This window comes from Mustela nigripes, chromosome 7 (genome assembly GCF_022355385.1).
Source record: "Mustela nigripes isolate SB6536 chromosome 7, MUSNIG.SB6536, whole genome shotgun sequence".
NCBI classification, from domain to species: domain Eukaryota; kingdom Metazoa; phylum Chordata; class Mammalia; order Carnivora; family Mustelidae; genus Mustela; species Mustela nigripes.
The window spans coordinates 123,078,677-123,101,095 of record NC_081563.1 but is presented as its reverse complement, the minus strand read 5'-3'; the positions used below and the strand labels follow the sequence as shown (position 1 = coordinate 123,101,095).

General features: G+C 46.8%; 1 protein-coding gene across 12 annotated transcripts in view; it reads left to right on the top strand.

Moving 5' to 3' along the window:
• The window catches only part of PTPRT (protein tyrosine phosphatase receptor type T), a 1,054,416-nt gene extending 1,032,441 nt beyond the window's left edge, over nt 1-21,975 (top strand). For all 12 annotated transcript variants that reach the window (XM_059407029.1, XM_059407023.1, XM_059407028.1 and 9 more), the window contains 4 exons: nt 9,085-9,210; nt 9,989-10,152; nt 12,780-12,915; nt 13,729-21,975. In XM_059407029.1, coding sequence (XP_059263012.1) covers nt 9,085-9,210; nt 9,989-10,152; nt 12,780-12,915; nt 13,729-13,782 — 480 coding nt within the window. In that variant the 3' untranslated portion in view covers nt 13,783-21,975. The remainder of the gene's footprint in view (nt 1-9,084; nt 9,211-9,988; nt 10,153-12,779; nt 12,916-13,728) is intronic.
• Nucleotides 21,976-22,419: the final 444 nt, after the last annotated feature.

Genomic DNA, 22,419 nt, shown 5'->3' with positions numbered 1-22,419 from the left:
GATTGGGAGGGAGACAAACCATAAGTGACTCTTAATCTCACAAAACAAACTGAGGGTTGCCGGGGGGAGGGGGTTTGGGAGAAGGGGGTGGGATTATGGACATTGGGGAGGGTATGTGATTTGGTGAGTGCTGTGAAGTGTGTAAACCTGGTGATTCACAGACCTGTACCCCTGGGGATAAAAATATATGTTTATAAAAAATACAAAATTTAAAAAAAAAAAAAAAAAGAAGCTCTACAAGAAATGTTAAAGGGGACTCTTTGAGTGGAAAGGAGAGAACAAAAGTCACAGGCTAAAGGTAGGAAACACAAAAGTGGTGAAAAATGAAAATTCCTGTCAAAAATCAGTCAAGGGACTCACAAATAAAAGAATGTAAAATATGACAACATACATCTACAATGTGGGGAGGAGTAAAGAATGGGTTCAAACTTAAATGACCATCAATTTATATAAATTTCTATATGTAGAAGAGGTTATAAACAAGACTAATGGTAACCAAAAATCAAAAGTCAGTAACAAACATGCAAAAATAAAGAGAAAGGAACCCAAGTATGTCACTAAAGAAAATCACACCACATGATAGAAAGACAAGATCAGAGAAAATCTTCAGCAACAACCACAAAACAAGTAATAAAATGACAATAAATACATATCTATCAGTAGTTATTTTGGATATGAATATACTAAATGCTCCAATCAAAAGACACAAGGTGTCAGAAAGGTACAAAAAAGACAACCCATCCATATGCTGCCTGCAAGAGACTCATTTTAATCCTAAAGGTACCTGCAGATTCAAAGTGAGGGGATGGAGGAACATCTATCATGCAAATGGATGTCAAAGGAAAGCCAGGATAACCATACTTATTTTGGACAATATAGGCATTAAACAAAAACTATAACAAGAGACAAAGAAAGACACTATATAATAAAATGGAGAATAAAGAATAAAATGGAGACAATCTAACAAGAAGATATAACAATTATATATGCACCCAACATGATACAACCCAAATACATAAAACAACTAATAACAAACATAGAGGAATTGATAACATTACAGTAATAGGGAGGGACTTTAACACCCTGCTTACATCAAAGGACAGATCATCCAAACAGAAAGTGAATAAGGAAACAGTGGGTTTGAATAATACACTAGGCCAGATATATCTAACAGATATTTACAGTATTCCATTCTAAAACAACAGAATACACATCCTTTTCGAGTGCACATGGAACATTCTCCAGAATAGATCACATACTGGCCCACATAACAAGCCTCAACAAATCAAGCATCTTTTCTGACCACAATGCTGTAAAACTAGAAATCAACCACAAGTAAAAATCTGGAAAGACCACAAATACATGGAGGTTAAATAACATGCTACTAAACAATGAATGGTTTAACCAAGAAATCAAAGAAGCAGTCAAAAGGTACATGGAAAATAGCCATCAGGGAGATTCACATTAAAACCACATTGAGATACCACCTTACACCAGTTAGAATGGCCAAAATTAGCAAGACAGGAAACAACATGTGTTGGAGAGCATGGGGAGAAAGGGGAACCCTCTTACACTGTTGGTGGGAATGCAAGTTGGTGCAGCCTCTTTGGAGAACAGTGTGGAGATTCCTCAAGAAATTAAAAATAGAACTTCCCTATGACCCTGCCATTGCACTACTGGGTATTTACCCCAAAGATACAGACGTAGTGAAAAGAAGGGCCATCTGAACCCCAATGTTTATAGCAGCAATGGCCACGGTCGCCAAACTGTGGAAAGAACCAAGATGCCCTTCAATGGACGAATGGATAAGAAAGATGTGGTCCATATACACTATGGAGTATTATGCCTCCATCAGAAAAGATGAATACCCACCCTTTGTAGCAACATGGACGGGACTGGAAGAGATTATGCTGAGTGAAATAAGTCATGTAGAGAGAGTCAAGTATCATATGGTTTCACTTATTTGTGGAGCATAACAAATAGCATGGAGGACATGGGGAATTAGAGAGGAGAAGGGAGTTGGAGGAAATTGGAAGGGGAGGTGAACCATGAGAGACTATGGACTCTGAAAAACAATCTGAGGGTTTTGAAGGGGCGGGGGGTGGGAGGTCTGGGTACCAGGTGGTGGGTATTATAGAGCGCACAGATTGCATGGAGCACTGGATGTGGTGCAAAAATAATGAATACTGTTATGCTGAAAATAAATAAAAAATAAATTAAAAAAAAATTTTTTTAAAGTACATGGAAACTAACAAAAATGAAAACATAATGGTCCAAAACTTTTGGAATGCAGCAAATGCTATTCTAAGAGGGAAGTTTATAGCAATACAGGCCTATCTAAAGAAGCAAGAAAAACCCCAAATAAACAACCTAGCCTCATCCATAAAGGAGCTAGAAAAAGAACAACAAAACCCGAACACCAGCAGAAGGATGGAAATAATAAAGATTAGAGCAGAAATACATGTTACAGAAACTAAAACAAAACAAAACAAAAAACAACAAATCAATGAAACCAGGAGCTGATTCTTTTTTAAAAAATCAATAAAATTGATAAAGTTTGTCAATGGGAAAAGAAGGACCCAAATAAATAAAATCACTAATGAGAGGAGAAATAACCAACACCACAGAAATACAATCAGAAGAGAATATTTTTAAAAAAACTATATACCAATGAATTGAACAACCTAAAATAAATGGATAGATTTCTAGAAACATATAAACTACCAAAAATGAAGCAGAAAAAATAAAAAAATTTAAATAAGACAATAACCAGCAAAGAAATTAAATCAGAATCAAAATGCTTCCAACAAACAAAAGCCAGGACCAGATACCTTCACAGGAGAATTCTACCAAACATTTAAAGAAGACTTAATACCTATTCTTTTTAAACTAATACCAAAAAATGGAAAAGAAAGGAAAACTTCCAACTTCATTCTATGAGGCAGCATTACCCTGATACCAAAACCATGCAGAGGCATCACAAAAATGAACTACAGAGCAATATATCTGATAAATATAGAGGCACAAATCCTGAACAAAATACTAGCAAACTGAATCCAACAATACATTAAAAAAAATCATTCACCACAATCAAGTGGGATTTATTCCTGGGTTGCAAGGGTAATTCAATATTCACAAATCAACTGATGTGATGTATCAATAAGGGAAAGAATGAGAGCCATACAATCACTTCAATAGACTCAGAAAAAGCATTTGATAAAGTACCATTCATAATAACCCTCAGCAAAGCAGACTAAGAAGGAACATACTTCAACATAGTAAAGGCCTTATGTGAAAAACCCATAGCTGACATCATACTCAATGGAGAAAAACTGAGAGCTTTTCTCCTAAAGTCAAGAACAATACAAGAATGTCCACTTTCACCCTTTTATTCAACATAATACTGGAAGTCCTAGCCACAACAATCAGACAACCAAAGAAGTGAAAGTCATCCAAATCAGTAAGGAAGAAGAAAAACTTTTACCATTTGCAGGTGCCATGATACTATATAGAGAAAACCCAAAAGACTCCACCAAATACATCTAGAACTAATAAACAAATTCATCAAGGTCATAGGATATGAAATCAATGGACAGAAATCTGTTACATTTCTATACACCAATAATGATGCAGCATAAAGATGAATTAAGAAAACAATCCCATTTACAACTGCACCCAATATAACAAAGTACATAGAAATGAACCTAACCAAAGAGGTGAAAGACCTATCATCTGAAAACCATAAAACACTCATGAAAGAAACTGAGGATGACACAAAGGAGTAGAAAGATGTTCTGTGCTCTTGGACTAGAATAACACATTTTGTTGAAATTTCTATACTACCCAAGGCAATGTACACATCTAATGCAACCCCTATCAAAATACCACAGCAATTTTCACAGAACTAGAACAAACAATCCTAAAATTTGTAGGGAACCACAAAAGACCCCACCGCAATAGCCAAAGCGATCTTGTAAAAGCAAAGCAAAGCTGAGGACATCACAGCCCCAGACTTCAAGCTCTGTTACAAAGCTGTAATAATCAAAACAGTATGGTACTGGTACAAAACTGGACACATGGATCATTAGAACAGAACAGAAAATCCAGATATACGCCCACAACATCTGGTCAATTAATCTTCAACAAAGCAGGAAAGAATATCCAGGGGCAAAAAAGACACTCTCTTCAACAAATGGTGCTGGGAAAATTGGAGAGCCACATGCAAAACAACAAAACTAGACCATTTTGTCCATAGACAAAATCAACTTCAAGTTTGATGAAAGACTTAAATGAGAGACCTGAAGCCACAAAATCCTAGGAAAGAACATAGGCAGTAACTTCTCTGACATCAGTTATAACAACTTCTTTCTGGATATGTCTCTCGAGACAAAGGAAACAAAAGCAAAAAGAAACTACTAGGACTATGTCAAAATAAAAACCTTCTGAAAAGTGCAGGAAACATTCAACAAAACTGAAAGGCGGCCTATGGAATGGGACAAGACATTTGCAAATGACTCGTCCGATAAAGGTTTAGTATACAAAATATATAAAGAACTTATAAAACCCAACCCCACAAAAAACAATAATCCAATTAAAAAATGGGCATAAGACATGAGAAGACATTTCTCCAAAGACATACAGATGGCCAATAGACACATGAAAAGATGCTCATCATCACTCATCATCCAGGAAATGTGAATCAATCTACCTGCCATGACATATCACCTCGTACCAATCAGAATGGCTAAAACCAAGAACACAAGATACAACAGGAGTTGACAAGGATATAGAGAAAGGGGAACCCTTTTGCACTGTTGGAGGGAAGGCAAACTGGTATAGCCACTGTGGAAAACATATGGAAGTTCCTCAAAAAGTTAAAAATAGAACAGCCCTACAATCCAGCAATCGCACTACTGGGTACTTACCCCAAGAATACAAAAGCTCTAATTCCAAAGGATACATGCACCCATACGTTTATAGCAGCAGTATCTACAATATCCAAGATAATGGAAGCAGCCCAAGTGTCCATCAAATGATGAATGGATGAAGAATATGTGGTGTAGATATATAATGGAATATTATTTAGCCATGAAAAAGGTATTAAACCTTGCTATTTACAATGACATGGATGGAGCTAGAGAGTATTATGCTATGTAGAATAAGCTAGTGAAAAAAGACAAATACCAAATGATTTTACTCATATATGGAATTTAAGGAGAAAAATAGGCAAAGGGAAAAAAATAAGGAAAGGAGAGAGGCAAATCAAGAAACAGACTCTTAACTATGGAGAACTGATGGTCCCAGAGGGAAAGGGGGCAGAGGGATGGCTGAAATGGGGGGGGCAAGAATTAAGGAGGCCACATGTGATGAGCATTGGGTGATGTGTGGAAGTGCTGAATCATTATATTATACACCTGAGACTAATATAACACTATGTTAACTAACTGGAATTTAAAAAAAGAAAGAAAAAAGAAACCATAACCCTCCCTTCCCAAGATTTCTGTAAATCACAGGTGCTTCTGTGCTCACAGTCAAGCTCCTCAGTTCACCTATGTGGCCTCTGCTTCCTTTCTGTGTCGCCTAGGTAGCAAAGCTCACTTCCTCGCTGCTTTCCACGAGACACCACCATGTGCATTGAGCCTTGACCATGTTATTATAAATTTACTGAATATTACTGCTAATAATCACATTGATTTAGTGTTCACTAAAGATCAAGTAACACATTAAGATTCCCAACCACTCATAACCCAGAGAAGCTATAAGATTTGGCCGAGTCCATTTGCGATGACGTGGATGGAACTAGAGGGTATTATGCTGAGCAAAATAAGTCAATCGGGGAAAGACAATTATCATATGATCCCCCTGATATGAGGAAGTAGAGATGCAATGTTGGGAGTTTGGGGGGCAGGAAAAGAATAAATGAAACAAGATGGGATCGGGAGGGAGACAAACCATAAAAGACTCTTAATGTCACAAAACAAACTGAGGGGGGCCGGGGGTAGGGATTTAGGGAGAGGGGGGTGGGGTTATGGACATTGGGGAGGGTATGTGTTATGGTGAGTGCTGTGAAGTATGTAAACCTGGCGATTCACAGACCTGTAAACCTGGGGCTAATAATACATTATATGTTTATAAAATAATTTAAAAATTTAAATTAAAAAAAAAAGATTTGGCCAAGTCACTCTGCTGAAAGGCACCGGAGCTGGGATCTGAACCCAGGGTGCTTCAAGAGGGAGCCCCACTACATTTAGCTACTCTACGGACACAGCACCCACCCAGTACTTGGGCAACAGGAGAGCCTTGAGCTAAACCACAGAGGATATTTCTTATTGGTGAGAATCATCTCTGAGCCCTGAAGGATAACTGGGAACAGAACACTGGCTTTTCCCATCTTTCTCCTGTTTCCCATACCTGGACTATGTAGGACATCCATGGCTATGGGGGGACCTGATGATGCTTGGCGGTGCAAACAGCCCATCTGCCCATATATCACTGGGCTGGATGTGACTGTGCTGCTGCCACTGCTGCTGGTCCAATCTCATGAATCAGAGAATTCAAGTGAGAGGATGGCTCTGATTTAGGATTTAGAAGGACTCTGCACCCTTCCCCAGCCCTCTGGACATCACGGGAGAGTGACCTGGAAAATCAAATGCAGAAAAGTGTCCGGAAATATAGGAGTCTTGTTTGAGGCATAGTAGAACCTATTAGCTTGAGAAATTGGTCTGGAAATCTTATTAAAAGAGACAAATCATTCCGCCTTCTCTCTGGACTGAAAATATTGGGGGTAATAGACTTTTTCCCTGATGCCTGTGACCCACGTACCTCATGTCAGGATCACAGCCAACCTCTGGCAAAGCTCAATTCAACGCAGGTGATAAAGGCTATTATTTTTTTAATGGGCAGTTCTGATGAATTCTGATTTCTTTGGCACACCACCGACTAATCTCTACCAGTCCCTCATTACTGGGAAGGTTGCAAGCCAGAAGAGCCAAAGGCAAAGAGAAATGAAGTTCAGATTGTGGGTTTGTCGTTATTGCACAGCTCAGCCGATAACTGTCCAGCACCCCCACCACACACCGACCCAGCTCCTTTCTCAATGTGCTCAATTAACCCATGATGGACATGGGGAAGCAAGGCACCCCTGCATTAGGAAACCTAGCCTTGCACATCTTTGCTATTTAAGAGGAATGATTAGAAGAATCCTTCTGATGTATATGTTAGCTACTACCATCATGGCAGTCATGTGTGCTGGACACTGATAGGTTCCAGAATAATGTGAATTACTGGAATTCAGCGGATCCTTATTCCGTGCCTGGCACTGGACGAAGGGTTTCTTCACATGTATCATCTCCTTTATCCTTAGAACAACTCTGTAGGTCAAGGGCTGGCAAACTTTTCTCTGTAAAGGACCAGACAGGACATATTTTCGGTTTTGTGGGCAACTTTGGGTTATGCGGGGTATTCTCAGTTACTCGAATCTGCCATTGTAGTTTGAAAGCAGCCACAGACAATACATAAATTAAACTGTGGCTGTATTTCAGTCAAACTGTATTTGCAAAATCAGCCAACGGGTCAGGCTTACCCTGTAAGCCATCATGTGAACTTGTTATTCCAGAGCTGGAATTTGGGTTCTTTTCTCTCTCCTATATCCTCCTTCCCTCCTGCTTTTCCACTCTGGTTCTGGTTCTAGAGGAAGGCTGGAATTAAAGATGTTTTTGCACGTGACTGTCCAGGGAGAGTTGGCTGTGCTCTCTCAACAAGAGGGAGAAAGATCATTTTTGTGAAGATCCTGCATCCAGGGAACCACCATGGCCATGGGTCACCCATCAGTCTAGCTCCTTTCTGCAAGCTCAGATGAAAGACTTGATCCCAAGCTGCATTCAGGAGCCTTAGTGGGTCTTCCTGAGTCTCGGGTACATTTTGCAGTAACTTCCCAATGGTCGAACAGATGGCCTCTTTGTCCACACCAGGGCGGTCCCCAGCAAACCCGCAGCTGCAGTCTTAGCTCCCCTGCGTGCCCCAACTCTGGGGCCTACAGACCTGCACAGGGTCCATCTCCGTGCCCCCTTCAAAACAGGGGATTTGCAGAAGCGTGCTTTGCCCCTCTCTGAGCCACAACCCGTGCCACCTACCTGAATATTCTTTCCCCAACTGAAGTCATCTAATGGCTCGAACATATACAGGGGAATAAATTACTCTCTCCTTGATGGCGGTATAAATGTGGGAAACAAATTAGGATCTTAAGCCAGGGTTTCTCTTTGCTCTATTTCTCTTTTGGGGCTGGACTGCTCTCTGAGAAGTATGCCCTGTAGGATGGCTGTTAGTATCCTGGCCTCTACGTGCTGGAGGCCCACAGCATCCACCAGGTGTGACTTTCAGAAATGTCTCCTGACGTTGCCAAATGTCCCCTGGCTGGCAAAACCACCTCTGGCTGAAAACCACTATCTTTGGCCAGAGGGCAACCATTGCCTTTTTCTCTCAAGGATAAGTCCTAAATCCAATTCCAGAAAAATAGGAAAGATCACAGGCAGGATCTCTCAGCACCATGTCACCTGATCTTCCGTGGGAGAAAACAGGCCTGGACCACAGCAAGCGAGCAGCAGAGCCAGGATAGGGACCCAAACCAGTCTGATGCCACGGCCTGTGTGTTTAAGCTACTGAGGATCTAACGATAAGAGGGACACTGGGAAGGTTTTTCCAGAATGGGGAAGTTTGCTTTGCTTTGCGTTGAAATAGAGACTGTACTTGTTCCAATCCTGCCAGCATTTCAAGGGAGGTATTATTCCCCCTTGCTTTACAGAGGAGGAAACTGAGGCCCAGCGACCCTAACAAATGGTTTGGAATCAGCAGAGCAAATATTTTATAAGTGCAATGTTTCTGTGTCTAGAGCTTTGACTTTTCAACAACAGACATGGGTGGCTGCTCCCCAAAGGGAGCGGGGTCAACTTCTCCCCCTACTACTGTTCCTTCCTAGCCAGCATGTTCTGCAGGCAGTAAGAAGGGGCCTGGTGATTAATGAGCCCGGCGGCCCCCATGCCTCCCTCAGCCTCTCTTTTTCTCTCTCTGACCTCTCTCCTGCCCCAGCTCTGTATGCAGTACTGGCCTGAGAAGACGTCTGGGTGCTACGGGCCCATCCAGGTGGAGTTCGTGTCCGCAGACATCGACGAGGACATCATCCACAGAATATTCCGCATCTGTAACATGGCCCGGGTAAGTGTCCAGCCAGGAGGCTGTGCTGTGCTCTCCGGATCATCCCGTCCTCAGGGAAACGATGCCTCTGCTGACTGTGGCTTCAGACCCAGCAGTGGCTCTGACACTCAGAGACCCACGGGGAGGCCTCCAGCCGGCCATCTGCCTCTTCCCTGACACATGGGCTGCCTTGTGGTCAAAACTTCTCAGAATTCGGTGCTTCCCCACTGCTGTCCTGTTTTGGCAGGAGTTGACAGGGTCTTTGATGGGATCCAGGAAGCTTTGGGCTAGACTCTGAGAACACCAAGGTGGAAGATGATTAGTTGCTTCCAGGGGGACTTTACCAGCTGAGTGGAGGAGTATTGAGTGGGCGGGAGCAGATCGGACGTCTGTGAAATGGCTGAAGATGGCTTCGGTCTTTACCATTTACTGGGCTTCCCAGGGTCCCAGAACTCCGTCTCTGCCCTCAGTTCCCTGTCCGGTGGGAAGGTGATCTATGTTTTGGCACATGAACCTCGGGGGGAGAGAAGAATTCTGCCCAGTAGAGTCAGGGAAGGCTCTTCCTAGAGAAAGGGACATTTGGGTTTTGGAAGCCAGTAGTTTTCCAGGGAGAAAGGAGGTGCAGGGACACCGTGGCAGGAGAATCCATATGCACAAAAGGAGAAAGAGGAGTGTGTCCCCATGACGGTGCAGCCTCGACCCCATTCGGTCTGTCTCCCGCTCTGGTGCTGCAAGCCCGGGGGCCTGTGAAGGGCTTGTGTCCCTGGAAGAACTGCCCTGACGGCCTCTCTGTTCTCAGCCTCAGGATGGGTACCGGATAGTCCAGCACCTGCAGTACATCGGCTGGCCGGCCTACCGGGACACACCCCCCTCCAAGCGCTCTCTGCTCAAAGTGGTCCGACGGCTGGAGAAGTGGCAGGAGCAGTACGACGGGAGGGAGGGGCGCACTGTGGTCCACTGCCTGTGAGTACTGCGGAGGGCTCTCTGGTGGGGGTGGGGGGGGGTGACCGGTGTCTGTCCTGGGGGATGCCACTGGCCATAGGCTTGCCTGGCTATACCACATCGCAATATTCCTTAAAAGTCAAGGGGTGTGTCCAGTCAGAATGGCTAAAATGAACAAGTCAGGAAATGACAGATGCTGGCGAGGATGCGGAGAAAGGGGAACCCTCCTACACTGTTGGTGGGAATGCAAGCTGGTGCAGCCACTCTGGAAAACAGCATGGAGGTTCCTCAAAAAGTTGAAAATAGAGCTACCCTAAGACCCAGCAACTGCACTACTGGGTATTTACCCTAAAGATACAAATGTAGTGATCCGAAGGGGCACATACACCCAAATGTTTATAGCAGCAATGTCCACAATAGCCAAACCATGGAAAGAACCTAGATGTCCATCAAGAGATGAATGGATAAAGAAGATGTGGTATATATATACAATGGAATACTATGCAGCCATCAAAAGAAATGAAATCTTGCCATTTGTGACGACGTGGACAGAACTAGAGCGTATCATGCTTAGCGAAATAAGTCAATCAGAGAAAGACAACTATCATATGATCTCCCGGATATGAGGAAGTAGTGATGCAACGTTGGGGGTGTGGGGGGTAGGAAAAGAATAAATGAAACAAGATGGGATTGGGAGGGAGACAAACCATAAGAGACTCTTAATTTCACAAAACAAACTGACAGTTGCCTGGGGGAGGGGGTAAGGGAGAGGGTGGTGGGTTATGGACATTGGGGAGGGTATGTGTTATGGTGAGTGCTGTGAAGTGTGTAAACCTGGAGATTCACAGACCTGTAAACCTGGGGCTAATAATACATTATATGTTTATTTTAAAAATTTAAAAATTATTTTTAAAAAAGTCAAGGGGTGTGTATTCGAGGAATTACAATCTTTCATGGACTGGGGTTGCCCATTTGTTGCCCTGAACTAAGGTTATGTGACGTTATTAAAGCAAAACCAGGAGGCCTTTCGCAAACATCAGGGGTAGACCGGCCGCTCCCCAGCACTCCCGATAGGGGGGTCAGCCCCACTCCCCCAGAGGAGGCACTATGTGTCCTGTTAATCACAAGAAAGCTGGGGTGAAGTGGCTTCCACCGACCAGATCCTTGAATTATTTCCCAAAGAAGAACACACCGTGATCTTTCCTCTGCAGAGTAAATATTTCTGGAGCCAGTGGAGACTCTAGTCACACCTTCCTAACCTCAGAATCGAGTTGTCTTTACAAAACAAACTTACTGTTCCTTCTTTCAAGCAAGGGGTGCATGCACCTGTCAGGAAAACCAGAGAGACATGCACACCCACAGCTTAAGGCCACCACCTATCACAATCCTTTCTTCCCCAAGGATGCAGATCCCAAACCAGGCACCGGAAAGATGCCATGAGGTGTCCGTGTCACCTAGATGAGCGCAGTCAGCCAAACCAAGCTGTTTCTGCCCATATCCCGGACCCTGGCAACGGGTTCCCTGCCACCGAGCCCCTGCCCCCCATCCAGGTCGCTTCCACACACTCAGGGGGCCTCCCCTTTGGCACACAGGCACACCCATCCAAGGTATCACTCTACCAGGCCCTGGGACACCTGTGCCCACTCACCTCTTCCTCTTGGACTCTGCCATTCTTGCTTCAAAAAAGTACTAAACCCTCCTTCTGTGGGGGGGGTTCCCTCCTCCTCCCACAGGTGATTGTTTTTTAGCCTGCTTTTAGGAAGGAGTACCTTTGTATCCAGGTCCCCCTCGCCAAGGTGACCCACAGTTTGAACCAAAGGAAAGCACAGGCATGTCCTCCTATCAACAGGGACGGCGGTGTCCTTGGAGGCCAGAGACACAACAGACATCAAAATGTGGGCGCTGGCCAGCGAACAGAGGGCAGCTGTCTGTACCTGAAACAGCTGCTTGTTGGGTATCCCGTAGATAAAACATCTGGGAAACCGAGAGCCTTGGTTTCCATCCAGATGTTCTTTAGACACAGGCCATTACATAAAATCATTAGTTGCTGTTGGCAACACGCCCAGGAGTTCCGAATCGGGCAGATTCCCTATGGGACTTTCTGTAAATAGTTGGAGGGGTGTTTCCATGCACATGAATTATGGAGCACTGGAAAGGAGACACGGAGCGATGACCTGCCAGGAACTCTCCAGCTCTGCTCTCCCGTTCGGCAGTGTCTTGCCCAGAGACCTATCATTTCAGGATAGACCATCTCAGACACACCCAGCCCCACCTCCAAACCTAGGCTGGCTGACCCGAGGCTGTTTTTGTCCTTAGCCGATGGAAAGAACTAGGATGAAAACCACCTGGAACCTTCCACGTTCATCACTAGATGTGTAGGTAGACCCAGAACCTCCTTTTGGACAAGGATCTGGCTAATCCAGTTCTCAAAGAGCATCTAGTCCAACCCTCCATTATAGGAATAGGAAAAGACTTGCCCAAAGTCAAAGCAGGTTCATGGCACCGACAGGACTCCAACCACAAAGGCTTCTCTGCCCTAGCCTGACTTTGCACGTACCCAGCCAGCCACTGCCCACTACTCCTGATGTGGTTTCAGGATCAGGAGGTGCTTGGGGGCTACATGGCTTACCTCTTCCCTCTGTGTCTAGAAATGGGGGTGGCCGCAGTGGAACCTTCTGTGCCATCTGCAGCGTGTGTGAGATGATCCAGCAGCAAAACATCATCGACGTGTTCCACATCGTGAAAACACTGCGGAACAACAAATCCAACATGGTGGAGACCCTGGTGAGTGTCCCAGGAGGCTTGTCCCCCAGCGGGGTGGGGTAAGGGGGTGCTCTCTGAGAGCCTCAGATAATACAAACGACCAGCAGCTGGCTGCTTACTGGGTCCGAAGGGCCACAGCCTCTGCAAACTGTTACTACCTGCCGGGCAGCCCAAGTATGCATCCTGATACACTAATCCTGGGGGTTAGGGATTCTGGCTTAGGAGAGTGTGAATTCTATTTTCAAGTCAGTCCAATCCTGTTCTAATTAGCGTATGTGATTTGCACGGCAGTGTAAGCACGGGGCTCCAACGCTGTGCAGAAAGAGATGGAGAGCGTGTGGGCCAGTGGAGCCCAGATCCTCAGGCCCGCTGCACAGACCATACACAAGGAGATTTGCCCTAAGAGTCTTAACCTACTCGAAGCATGGTCCTACCCAAACTCCGGTCCGTAGACCGGCAGCATCAGCATCACCTAGGCTCTTGTTAGAAAAGCAGGACCCCAACCCAGTCCGGATTTACTCAGTCAGAGTCTGCATTTTAGAAAGACTCCTGGGTGCTTCATAGGCACCTTCCAGTCTGAGAGGCACCTGAGTCCAGAATGGTGACAAGGAAGGGAATGACCCACTGGGCATCTGGGAAGGCGTGGGTGTAAGGCACCAGGCAGAACTTGGGGGAGGTTCAGATAGGGAAAATTATGTGGACAATTTTGCGATGACTGTTAATAGGGCTGTAGCTAAAGCTTCCTCCAAAATCTGTGTCTCTAACCTAAATGCCTTTCCTTTTCATCTCTCTCTCTCTTGCCTCCTTTGCTCCCTCTGCCTCTCCCCCTCTCAGGAACAGTATAAATTTGTATACGAGGCAGCACTGGAATATTTAAGCTCCTTTTAGCCTGACGGGATGGGGAGCCTGCGGGAGCCCAGAGGCTGCAACAGCCATGCCCCCTTTTCTGTGAATGGCAGTGACTGGGCTCAGGGCCTAAGACGCGGCACCCTGCCCAACTCCAAGGAGAATGCTGGTTGTCCCATGCCCCGTGGTGGGCTCTGCACCTTCCGAGGGGTCTCCTGTAGCTGCTCTGAAAGGCCCAGGCTCCCCTTCCACACTCAACCAGCTGAGGCCACCAGCCCATGCAGAAGTGCGCCCATGGCAAGGCCCCGGATCTTCCCGTTCCCAGACCTCCTGCTTTTGCTCTTTTCAAGTTTGTGAATCTCCTGGCAAGCCGACTATGTGAGTGTTGGGGAATGAGAGCCTCAGCAGCACCTCTCTGCCCTCCTCAGCAGCACCTCCCTGCCCCTGGGGGTAGAGGGGCTGTGTGTTCTACTCCTCCATGCTGTTGCAGAAATGACCGGGCTCTTGGGGTGGGGGGTGGGGGTCCCTGCTCTGCTGCCCCTTGTAGTGTCCTTCAGGGATCTCGGGAACTGGACACCTGCCAGTCTGGATCAGTGTGAAACTCGGGATGCTCCCGAGACCACAGTGGAGGCCCCCTTTTTCACACCTAACCTGCATGGGGCTTGGCCCAATACCGTTCTGTATCCCACGGCTAGCCCAGGCCTTGACCTGTCATTCACTGGCCAGCCCACTGTGTCCACAGCCTTTGGTCAAGGTTCTTTTTGCTTTTTTGTAATGAGTGGGAAGGGGGAGCGTGGGATTTTGCTATTCTTCCATGTCCTCATCGTGAAAAGGAACCATCTCTCTGGGGCAGGGCTCTGGCTGACCTTGTGTGTTTTGGATGGTGGGTGATTTGATTATTTTCCAAAGCGTGTATGAAAAGAAACTTTCTTTTGGGGGTGTAAAATCTTAGTCTGTTATGTCAAAATAAAAGGGGGAGGGAAGTTCAGATGTGTCACTCTAAGACAAATCTCTCAGACCTGTCATCTTTCCTGGCAATGTCCTTAAAAGATTCCCTCTCCACCAACTCCCAGCCCAGAACAGCACTGCCATTGAGCAAGGGTGACAGGCTAATCTGAGGACAGTCCCATCAGCTTCTGGGACATATAGAATACCAGCTTTGTGCATCATCTTGAATCTCCAAATTTGAACTCCCTCCTACAGAACTCCCTAGCTGCCATCGTGAGAAAGGCCACAGTGGACCCAGGTCCACTGTTTGGTTTAAAACAGGCCAAGGAAATCACACCGCAGATCTAGGATCTCATCCAAAGTATGGGTGAGTCAGTGACGGGGAACCAGCATCTGCTAAGCACCTACTGTAGGCTTGGCACATTCCATATGACATTTCACGTGGTCTAGACCCCCTTGAGAGGACTACCAACCTGTCATCTCCACTTCACAATAGGAGAAACTGAGGCATCTCGCTCCATGATGAAATTCTGGGTTCCGAAAAGGCAGACATTGGTGATAAGACTTCTTCATACCATTGTCTTCATCTTTCTCAGCTAAGCAGTTATTTTACAGAGGGGAAAATAAGGCTAGAAGCTTCCAAGCAGAGAACTCCACAGTGGAAATCGAATTCTTTCTTTCTGATGTGAGTTCTTCTGGGAAGCCTAGACTTTCAGATGCATTTCAATAACTCCTTCCCGGCTCCCCAGGAAAGCTAGTCCCTTCTCATTTCTCTGCCAGTAAAAACAGCTGCCTGTTCCCTCTGTCTGTGAGGTCTGCTGGCCAGGGTCACACTCCCTACCTTGGTCTCTACTAGGGGCTCAAGCACAGTATCTGACTGCCTCGGGGTGGTCTGGGATCCAGGAATCTCCACTTGGAAGCTGGTCTAGCCCCAGACAGGGGATGAGGAGCACAGAATTCAATAAGGCACAGTATTTGCACATACTGGGGAGATTGTCGCCCAGTGCCAAGGTGGTAGAGCACACAAGTATTACAGGAAGCTGGGAGCAAGACTCTGCCTGCCTGGGCTTCGTAGGGGAGATGGCATCTATCCCAGCAAGGTCTCAACAGGTAAGAGAAGGAAAGAAAGGAAATCAGTCCAAGGGATCAGGATGTACAGTGGCACAGAGGTGTGACAAGTCCTTGGGCTGGGTTTTTACCCTTTACAAGAACGGGTCTTGAGCCACTTTACAAGCGATGAAACTAAGGCTCATGACGGGGATATCGTCCCAAAGATTCACATGGCACGCATGTGGCAGGGCCTGGATGAGATTGGGCTGGGGGCAGGGGGCAGGCAGTAGGGTGGGCCGTGAGCCCAGCCCGAGCACAGCACCGCAGGAGAGGTGGCCGATGAGTAAGGTCCGGGAGAAGAGAGCCTACCTGGAGTACAGACCACCCGTGTGGACCACAGGGGGCGAGCCAAGCTCCTGAGTGATGGGCTCGACTCCGTGTTAGAGAGACACTCTCGGGTCCCAGTGGGGCTGCCTCTCCTCTTTCATCAGACACTGTGAAGACATTCCCTGAAGCGCGTGCTTTTTAATATCACATCTATGTGTCTGTCTGCTCATTGTTTTGTTGCTGGAACAAAATACGCAACGGGTCATGAGACCCGGCTTCTGTGAGACACTCAGGATCTCTGCTCTACCGTGGAGCAGGGTGGCCGGCCTGGGCCTCCAGACCCGTGAGGCTGGGACATGAAAAGAAGCTCGCAGAAGCTGTTGCCTTTGGCCTGGGTTCTGGAGCTGTCTGGAAGTCCAGGGACACCAGACTCGATCACGGAAGGGCTGTCACTTTGGAAGTTCCAAAGGAAGCATCTCAAAGGGAAGGAAGGCAAAGGAGCCCACCTCCCCACGCCCCGCCCCCTCACCCCCCAGCCGGGAACTCACTCTTCTCCTTCCTAGGTCCCTTCCCTGGTAGGCTTGAGCAGGTCCCCCGGCTCCAGTCCACAGCTCCAGCCACCCCTCGTGCCGCCTGCAAGGAAGCGGTAGCAGAGCAGATCAGCCCGTCATCTTCTCTTTTCTCAGATCCTGGCTCATCCGTGCAGAATGGGGGAGGGGAGCTAGCCAACACAAAGCCTCAGACTGATTCTGCTCCAGAAGGGGTGACAGAGCTGGCACGTGGAAATGACACTAGCTTCTATCATTTCAAATAGTGAGAATCCAAAATGGGACTTCAGGGAGAAGGGAAATCATAAAAACTCAGGCCATGGTGGGGTACATGACCCAACCGGGGCCGGCGATGGATCCCCAGTGAAACCCCCCATTTCCTCAACACCCAGCCACTCTCCAAAGCAGGCAGGGTGGCGAAGGGGTCTTGGGCCACTTTACAAGGGATGAAACTAAGGCTCATGCCGGGAATATCGTCCCAAAGATTCCACATGGCACGCATGTGGCAGGGCCTGGATGAGATGGGGTAATGGTGCCCTGGAATTTGGGCTTGATCCAGTCCTTGGGAAACAAGAACAAACACCACCTCCCCCAAGCTGTCTTCCCACCCCAGCACACTTAGAGGGCTGTCTTCCAGAAGGCCGGGGAAAATCGTATCCGTGCTCTCTGAGCTTCTAGAACAGGAGCCAGCCTTTCTTCTCCAGGGTGCCCAAGAGAGCATCCCCACTTAGGACAGAGCCTCCTGGTGACCTAGTTATGGACCCTGTTCAGAGATGTGAGGGACCCTCGCCAGTCTGCATGTGTTTGTGGCCTAGAAGGCTTCAGGAAGAATCTTGGCTGTGCCTCCATGCGTGCCCTTTCACAACCGCCCGGGCCTCTGGATGACCACAGCACACCCCCCTTCATGGGGACAGAAGGATCCAGTGACTTTTCCCGCCGGCCCTCCCTTGGCATGTGGCCTGAGCAACGGCCTCCCAAATGGCAGCCTTCCCACAGAACCAGGGGAGTTGAGTGTGTTGAGGACACTAACCAGTGAGCTCACCCAATTCTTCCTGCATCCCTACGAAGTGTTTGTGATTGTCACCATTTTACAGATGAGGAAACGGAGGCTCAGAGAGGAGAAATCCATTGCCCACAGCTGCCCAGTTAAGTGACCAGGGGAGCCAGGAATTCAATTCCTTCTGACTTCAAAAACCAGATTTTTGTCTCAGATTTTCCCATGGGTCTACCTGTAATGGCAAAGGGTAGAGTGGAACAGAAACCCAGTGGGTCTCGTAAAGCCCAAAGCAGACAAGCTTAAAATTCCTTCACAGTTTCTTGTTCTACTTTGACAACTCATGCAAGACTTGCATGCCACTCTAATTTACCTGATTTGTTTTAATAGGACTATTTTTTAAATGATGTGCCCTGGTCCTTCCAGTGATTTTGGTCCTCTCAACTCCCTATGACAGACCCTAGGGAATCATATCCCAGTCAGAGAGGCGTGGTGTCTGGCCATACTGCTTCCTCCTGAGACCAGTTCCAAACTCAGGCTCAAGACCAGCTCAGCTTTCCTTAGAAAGATGCTTTGGGGTGGAAGTACCATGACCTCACTGTTCATGGGTCGATCTTGACTCCAGTTTCTTCCAATTTGATGCTAGAAGGAACCCACTGGCATAGCCTGGAATGTTGACAATGTGCCCATCTGGCATGGTGAAGGCTGAGCCTATAATACCCTAAAGGAAAAGGAGAAGATGTACACAACCTTTCTGAGCAGATTTCTGAATGCTGGGGCTTCTAGAAGCTGATGCCCTTTATCTAGGAGGAGTCACATGGTTGCTAATAGGGACAAATCTCAGGACATGCTTTACATGAGGGGCTGAGGTCCAGAAGGCTCCTCACTTTACTTCAATTACATGTACCTACTGGGTTCCTGCAACAGGCCAGGGCCCCGGAAGGGGTACTTCCAGGAAGCACAGGTTATCATGGCCCAGTTCATCCCTTGGCGAGGCAATCTTAAGTTCACATGTCAGCTTGGCCATTTCTTAGCTATACAAGGTTGGGCCAACCAATTAATGGAAAAAGATGTGAAAAAAAGCAGCTTTGGCCAGGTAGAAGGCATAGATTTGGAGAGCTTTGGGCAAGAAAACAGGAAGGCAAGGCCAAGAGGTTGGGACCCAACAGAAATGTTCAAGAATGCACACAGACTACAAGGCAAAGTGGTCACTTCTGTGGCCCAGCAGGATGGGGATGGGGAAGGCTGGCCAGGACCACTGGAAGCAAGAATGATGCTTTAGAACAAGTCTTGGTATCCTGGAGAAAAGATGATAATTTTCCCTCTGACCAATCAAATCATATCTAATCATCATCTGTTCACCATTGCTAAGCTAGCTCTTGTTGAATGTTCTCGTGAGGATCCACTTTCCTCCGCTCTGGTATGAATCCCCATTGTGTGCATGTAGGTATCAGTCTAGTCAGGCAGTTGCAGGCAGAAGTGAGGCCCCGAGGGGCATAGCCAGGTGCTCACCATGTCATCTCAGCAGGAGTAACTGCCCTACCCAGACACAGAGACACAGAAGGAGACACTAATTCTCCTACACCTCATTGCCGTAGAACAGAGTGAAGAAAGCCACCCTCCTTGAGTCTGTACCTGGCCACCCCTGGGCTAGACAGACAGGCCATCAGCACCCAGCTAAGTCAACAGGAATGCCATGGGAGACACAAACCAGTCCAAGAGTAAGAGGAGCAGGATGCTAACAGATTGTGCTGGGCCAGAGCTGTGAGGACCAACAGTCAACCCCAGCTGCAGGGCACACCAGAAGACGAGCCATGAGTCCCATGGATGGCCATTTCATCTCCAAGCCCTGACCTGCCTTCCCCATCATCCAACTAGTCTGAGTTCCTTCTCAGCTGATGCCAACACCAAATCATAGCCCCATAAAATAGGAAAAAGACAAAGGGACTCCAACTAGAGATGAGAGGAGACTCATCCTTGTTCCTGTATTCCCATGCAAGGGTTCAAACTTGGAGGTTCTCCACGTCTACATAACTGAAAGGGATAAAATTTGTGGTACTGGTGTCACCTGGCAGGGATCTGCCTTTGAGGGCATAGACAATCTGAGCAGCAGGGACAACATCCATGGCAAAGAGTGGAGGGGGCCATTGTATTCATTTCCTCTGATGCATATGTCAGGACATGACCAGCAGAAGCACAGCAGAGATGTCTAAGCCATATTAATGCACACAAGAAGACTTTCTTCTGGTTTGCTGGTAACCAGAGATAGACTTTTGCATACCACTGGCTGTGAAGCTATCCTGTAGAGACCAAATCCAACTCTTGCACCCCTCCTGCCTTCATAAAAGATGGGACCAGGTCATCAAAAGGGCCACATTCACCCCCCATGAAATCCACTCATAAATTGTAGGTCCCCAAGAGGTGGAATCAGCATCCACAGTGGTAGACAGCATGCCTGGCGTCCTGGCTATCTAAGAGCACTGAGGCTGATACAAGGGATGTGAGAGAGCTCAGGATGAGTCTGTAGGGAAGACCTTTTGGGGCTGGACACCATGGAACTCGGTGCTGCTCTGGGGGATGGGATTTGGACCCTGATCCTTGGCTGGGATGTTCAGAGAATGAGAGTCTGCAGGCGGTAGAGCACTGGACAGGAGGGTATTGGTGTGCAAGCCTGGAGTTCAGGGTAATTCATATAATTCGTGGTTCCTTCATGAGTGGAGCTCAGATTTGGGGGAGGAAGGGGAATGTGAAATAACCTGCCAATAGTGCACAACCGCATCCCTGAAAGCTTCAGGTATCCAGAAGCCCAACCTACTTCAGTATCCAGTATTCTGGATACAAATGCATAGACGTCCTGTGGGATGATCTGACAAGCTCTCAGTGCTCACCATGCCCCTGCCCCTCCCACAGAAGATCAGTAATGGAAGGTATTCCTTGGGTCAAAGCCCCAGGGCAGTCTGGAGGCTCAGAGGGCCAAGCAGTGTCATCCCAGGTCAAATCAGACTTCCAAAGGGTCAGGCAGAATGCTAGTGCCCATATGCCTAGAGGTCATTGGACAAATTCAAGCACAGTTTGCTTGTCCCTGGTCACTCTTTTGAGTGGAACTAGGATCAATGCATAAAGCTTGATGACTGTAAGGAAGAACTTGCTGTGTGCCAGAGAGGATGAGCTGCCCATCTCAGCAGTGGTCCAGCAGAGGCCAGACTTTAAAGGGAAGAAAGAACATTGCTGAGATGACCTTAACTCTCCTCCACCCTAGATGAGTGATTTGTTTTGGAGATGGGACTGTATTTGAACTCCGTCATTCCTATAGAGCACAAAGCCAAGGTTGTGCTTGGTCTGTGTGGGTTGAAATCCCCTACTCTCCTGCCCAACCAAGTCTTCTGACCATGCAAGCCAAGACACTGCTCTGGCCCCCTATCCAGCCTTCATCCAGGCTAGTTATCACCAAGAACTCCAGAAAGACCAGCTACTTTGCCATAGACTAAATGCCCGAGATCTGGGATGAGACCAACCCCAGGTCAGGCCTACTGGCCATCAGGGACAGCCAGAACTAGTAAAGGTTCAAGCAGGACCCAGAGCAGAGCTTTGCTTACCACACACAGTATCTACAGAGGTCACTTCTCCCCACTCCCCGGTCGAGGCCTCTTGGAGCAGACTGCAAAGGCAAAAAGCACAGGGACTCTATTGGCATGTAATTATACTCATCCCCAGGGCATCCGTTTCCTTGCCAGGGGGATCCTGGGCTAGCCCCGGTGAATCCAGGCTACCCCATGTTGGCAGTCAGACTCAAAAGCACTTTTCTACCCTCTGTTTTCACCCGCCATCAAACTAGCCAACAAAAGGCAGAGTCAGGGCTTCTAACATCGCCTTGGCTACTGGACACCATCATCGCCCTCTAAGGGCCCTCATGGGGTTCCCACTCGACTCTAGGAAGACTGACATCGTCACATCCACTGGGCATATGATACTGCATGAGACCAAAGTCTCCACACTGTTTGCAGCCTTCTCCGTGAATCCCAATGGCCTGCGCTTGTACAGTTTGGGTGTTTGATAGATAAAGCACGTATGAGAAGAGAAAACACAATAAATCAACTTTAAAAAAAAAAAAAAAGCCAGCACTGTGCTGTCTATGTTCTTGTTTTCTTTTCTTTTCTTTTCTTTTTCCTTTCCAGTTCTAGCTTAAAAAAGCAGAAGGTAAATAATGTCAGGTCAATGAATATCAGATATATTTTTTGACTGTACATTACAGTGACGTGTAATCTTTTTACACTGGCAAGTCCATCTTATTTATTCTTGTAAATGTTCCCTGACAATGTTTGTAATATGGCTGTGTTGAAAATCTATACAATAAACCTGTGACCCTGAGATTCATGTTTTCCTAAGATACTCGCCCTGGTGTCTTCCTGGGGTTGGATGGGGGTGTGGGGAAGAGAAGTGGAAAGAGAAGGAGGAAAAAATGTAGGGTTTCTTCGTGTTCATTTAATCCTCAAGTCTACAATGCAGGAATTGGGGATCAGCCGCTTTTTTTTGCAGATGAGAAAGCGGGAGGTTCATGAATGTTAAGGGATTTTCCATGATTATATACGGAGCTAGTAAAAGGGTTGATCCTAAAAGTTTTTCCCCCAAGTCTGGTCCATAGAGCAATGGTACCAGATTGACTCGGGAAGTTTATGAACAAGTTTTTAAGCCCCTCCACAGTCACAGTTTCAAGATCTGCAGAGTCACAAACTCCCTGGATACAGAAGTTACAGCTGCAGAATATACCAGCCCCCAAATTTAATGACAAAACAATAGTCGTTTATGGTGCGC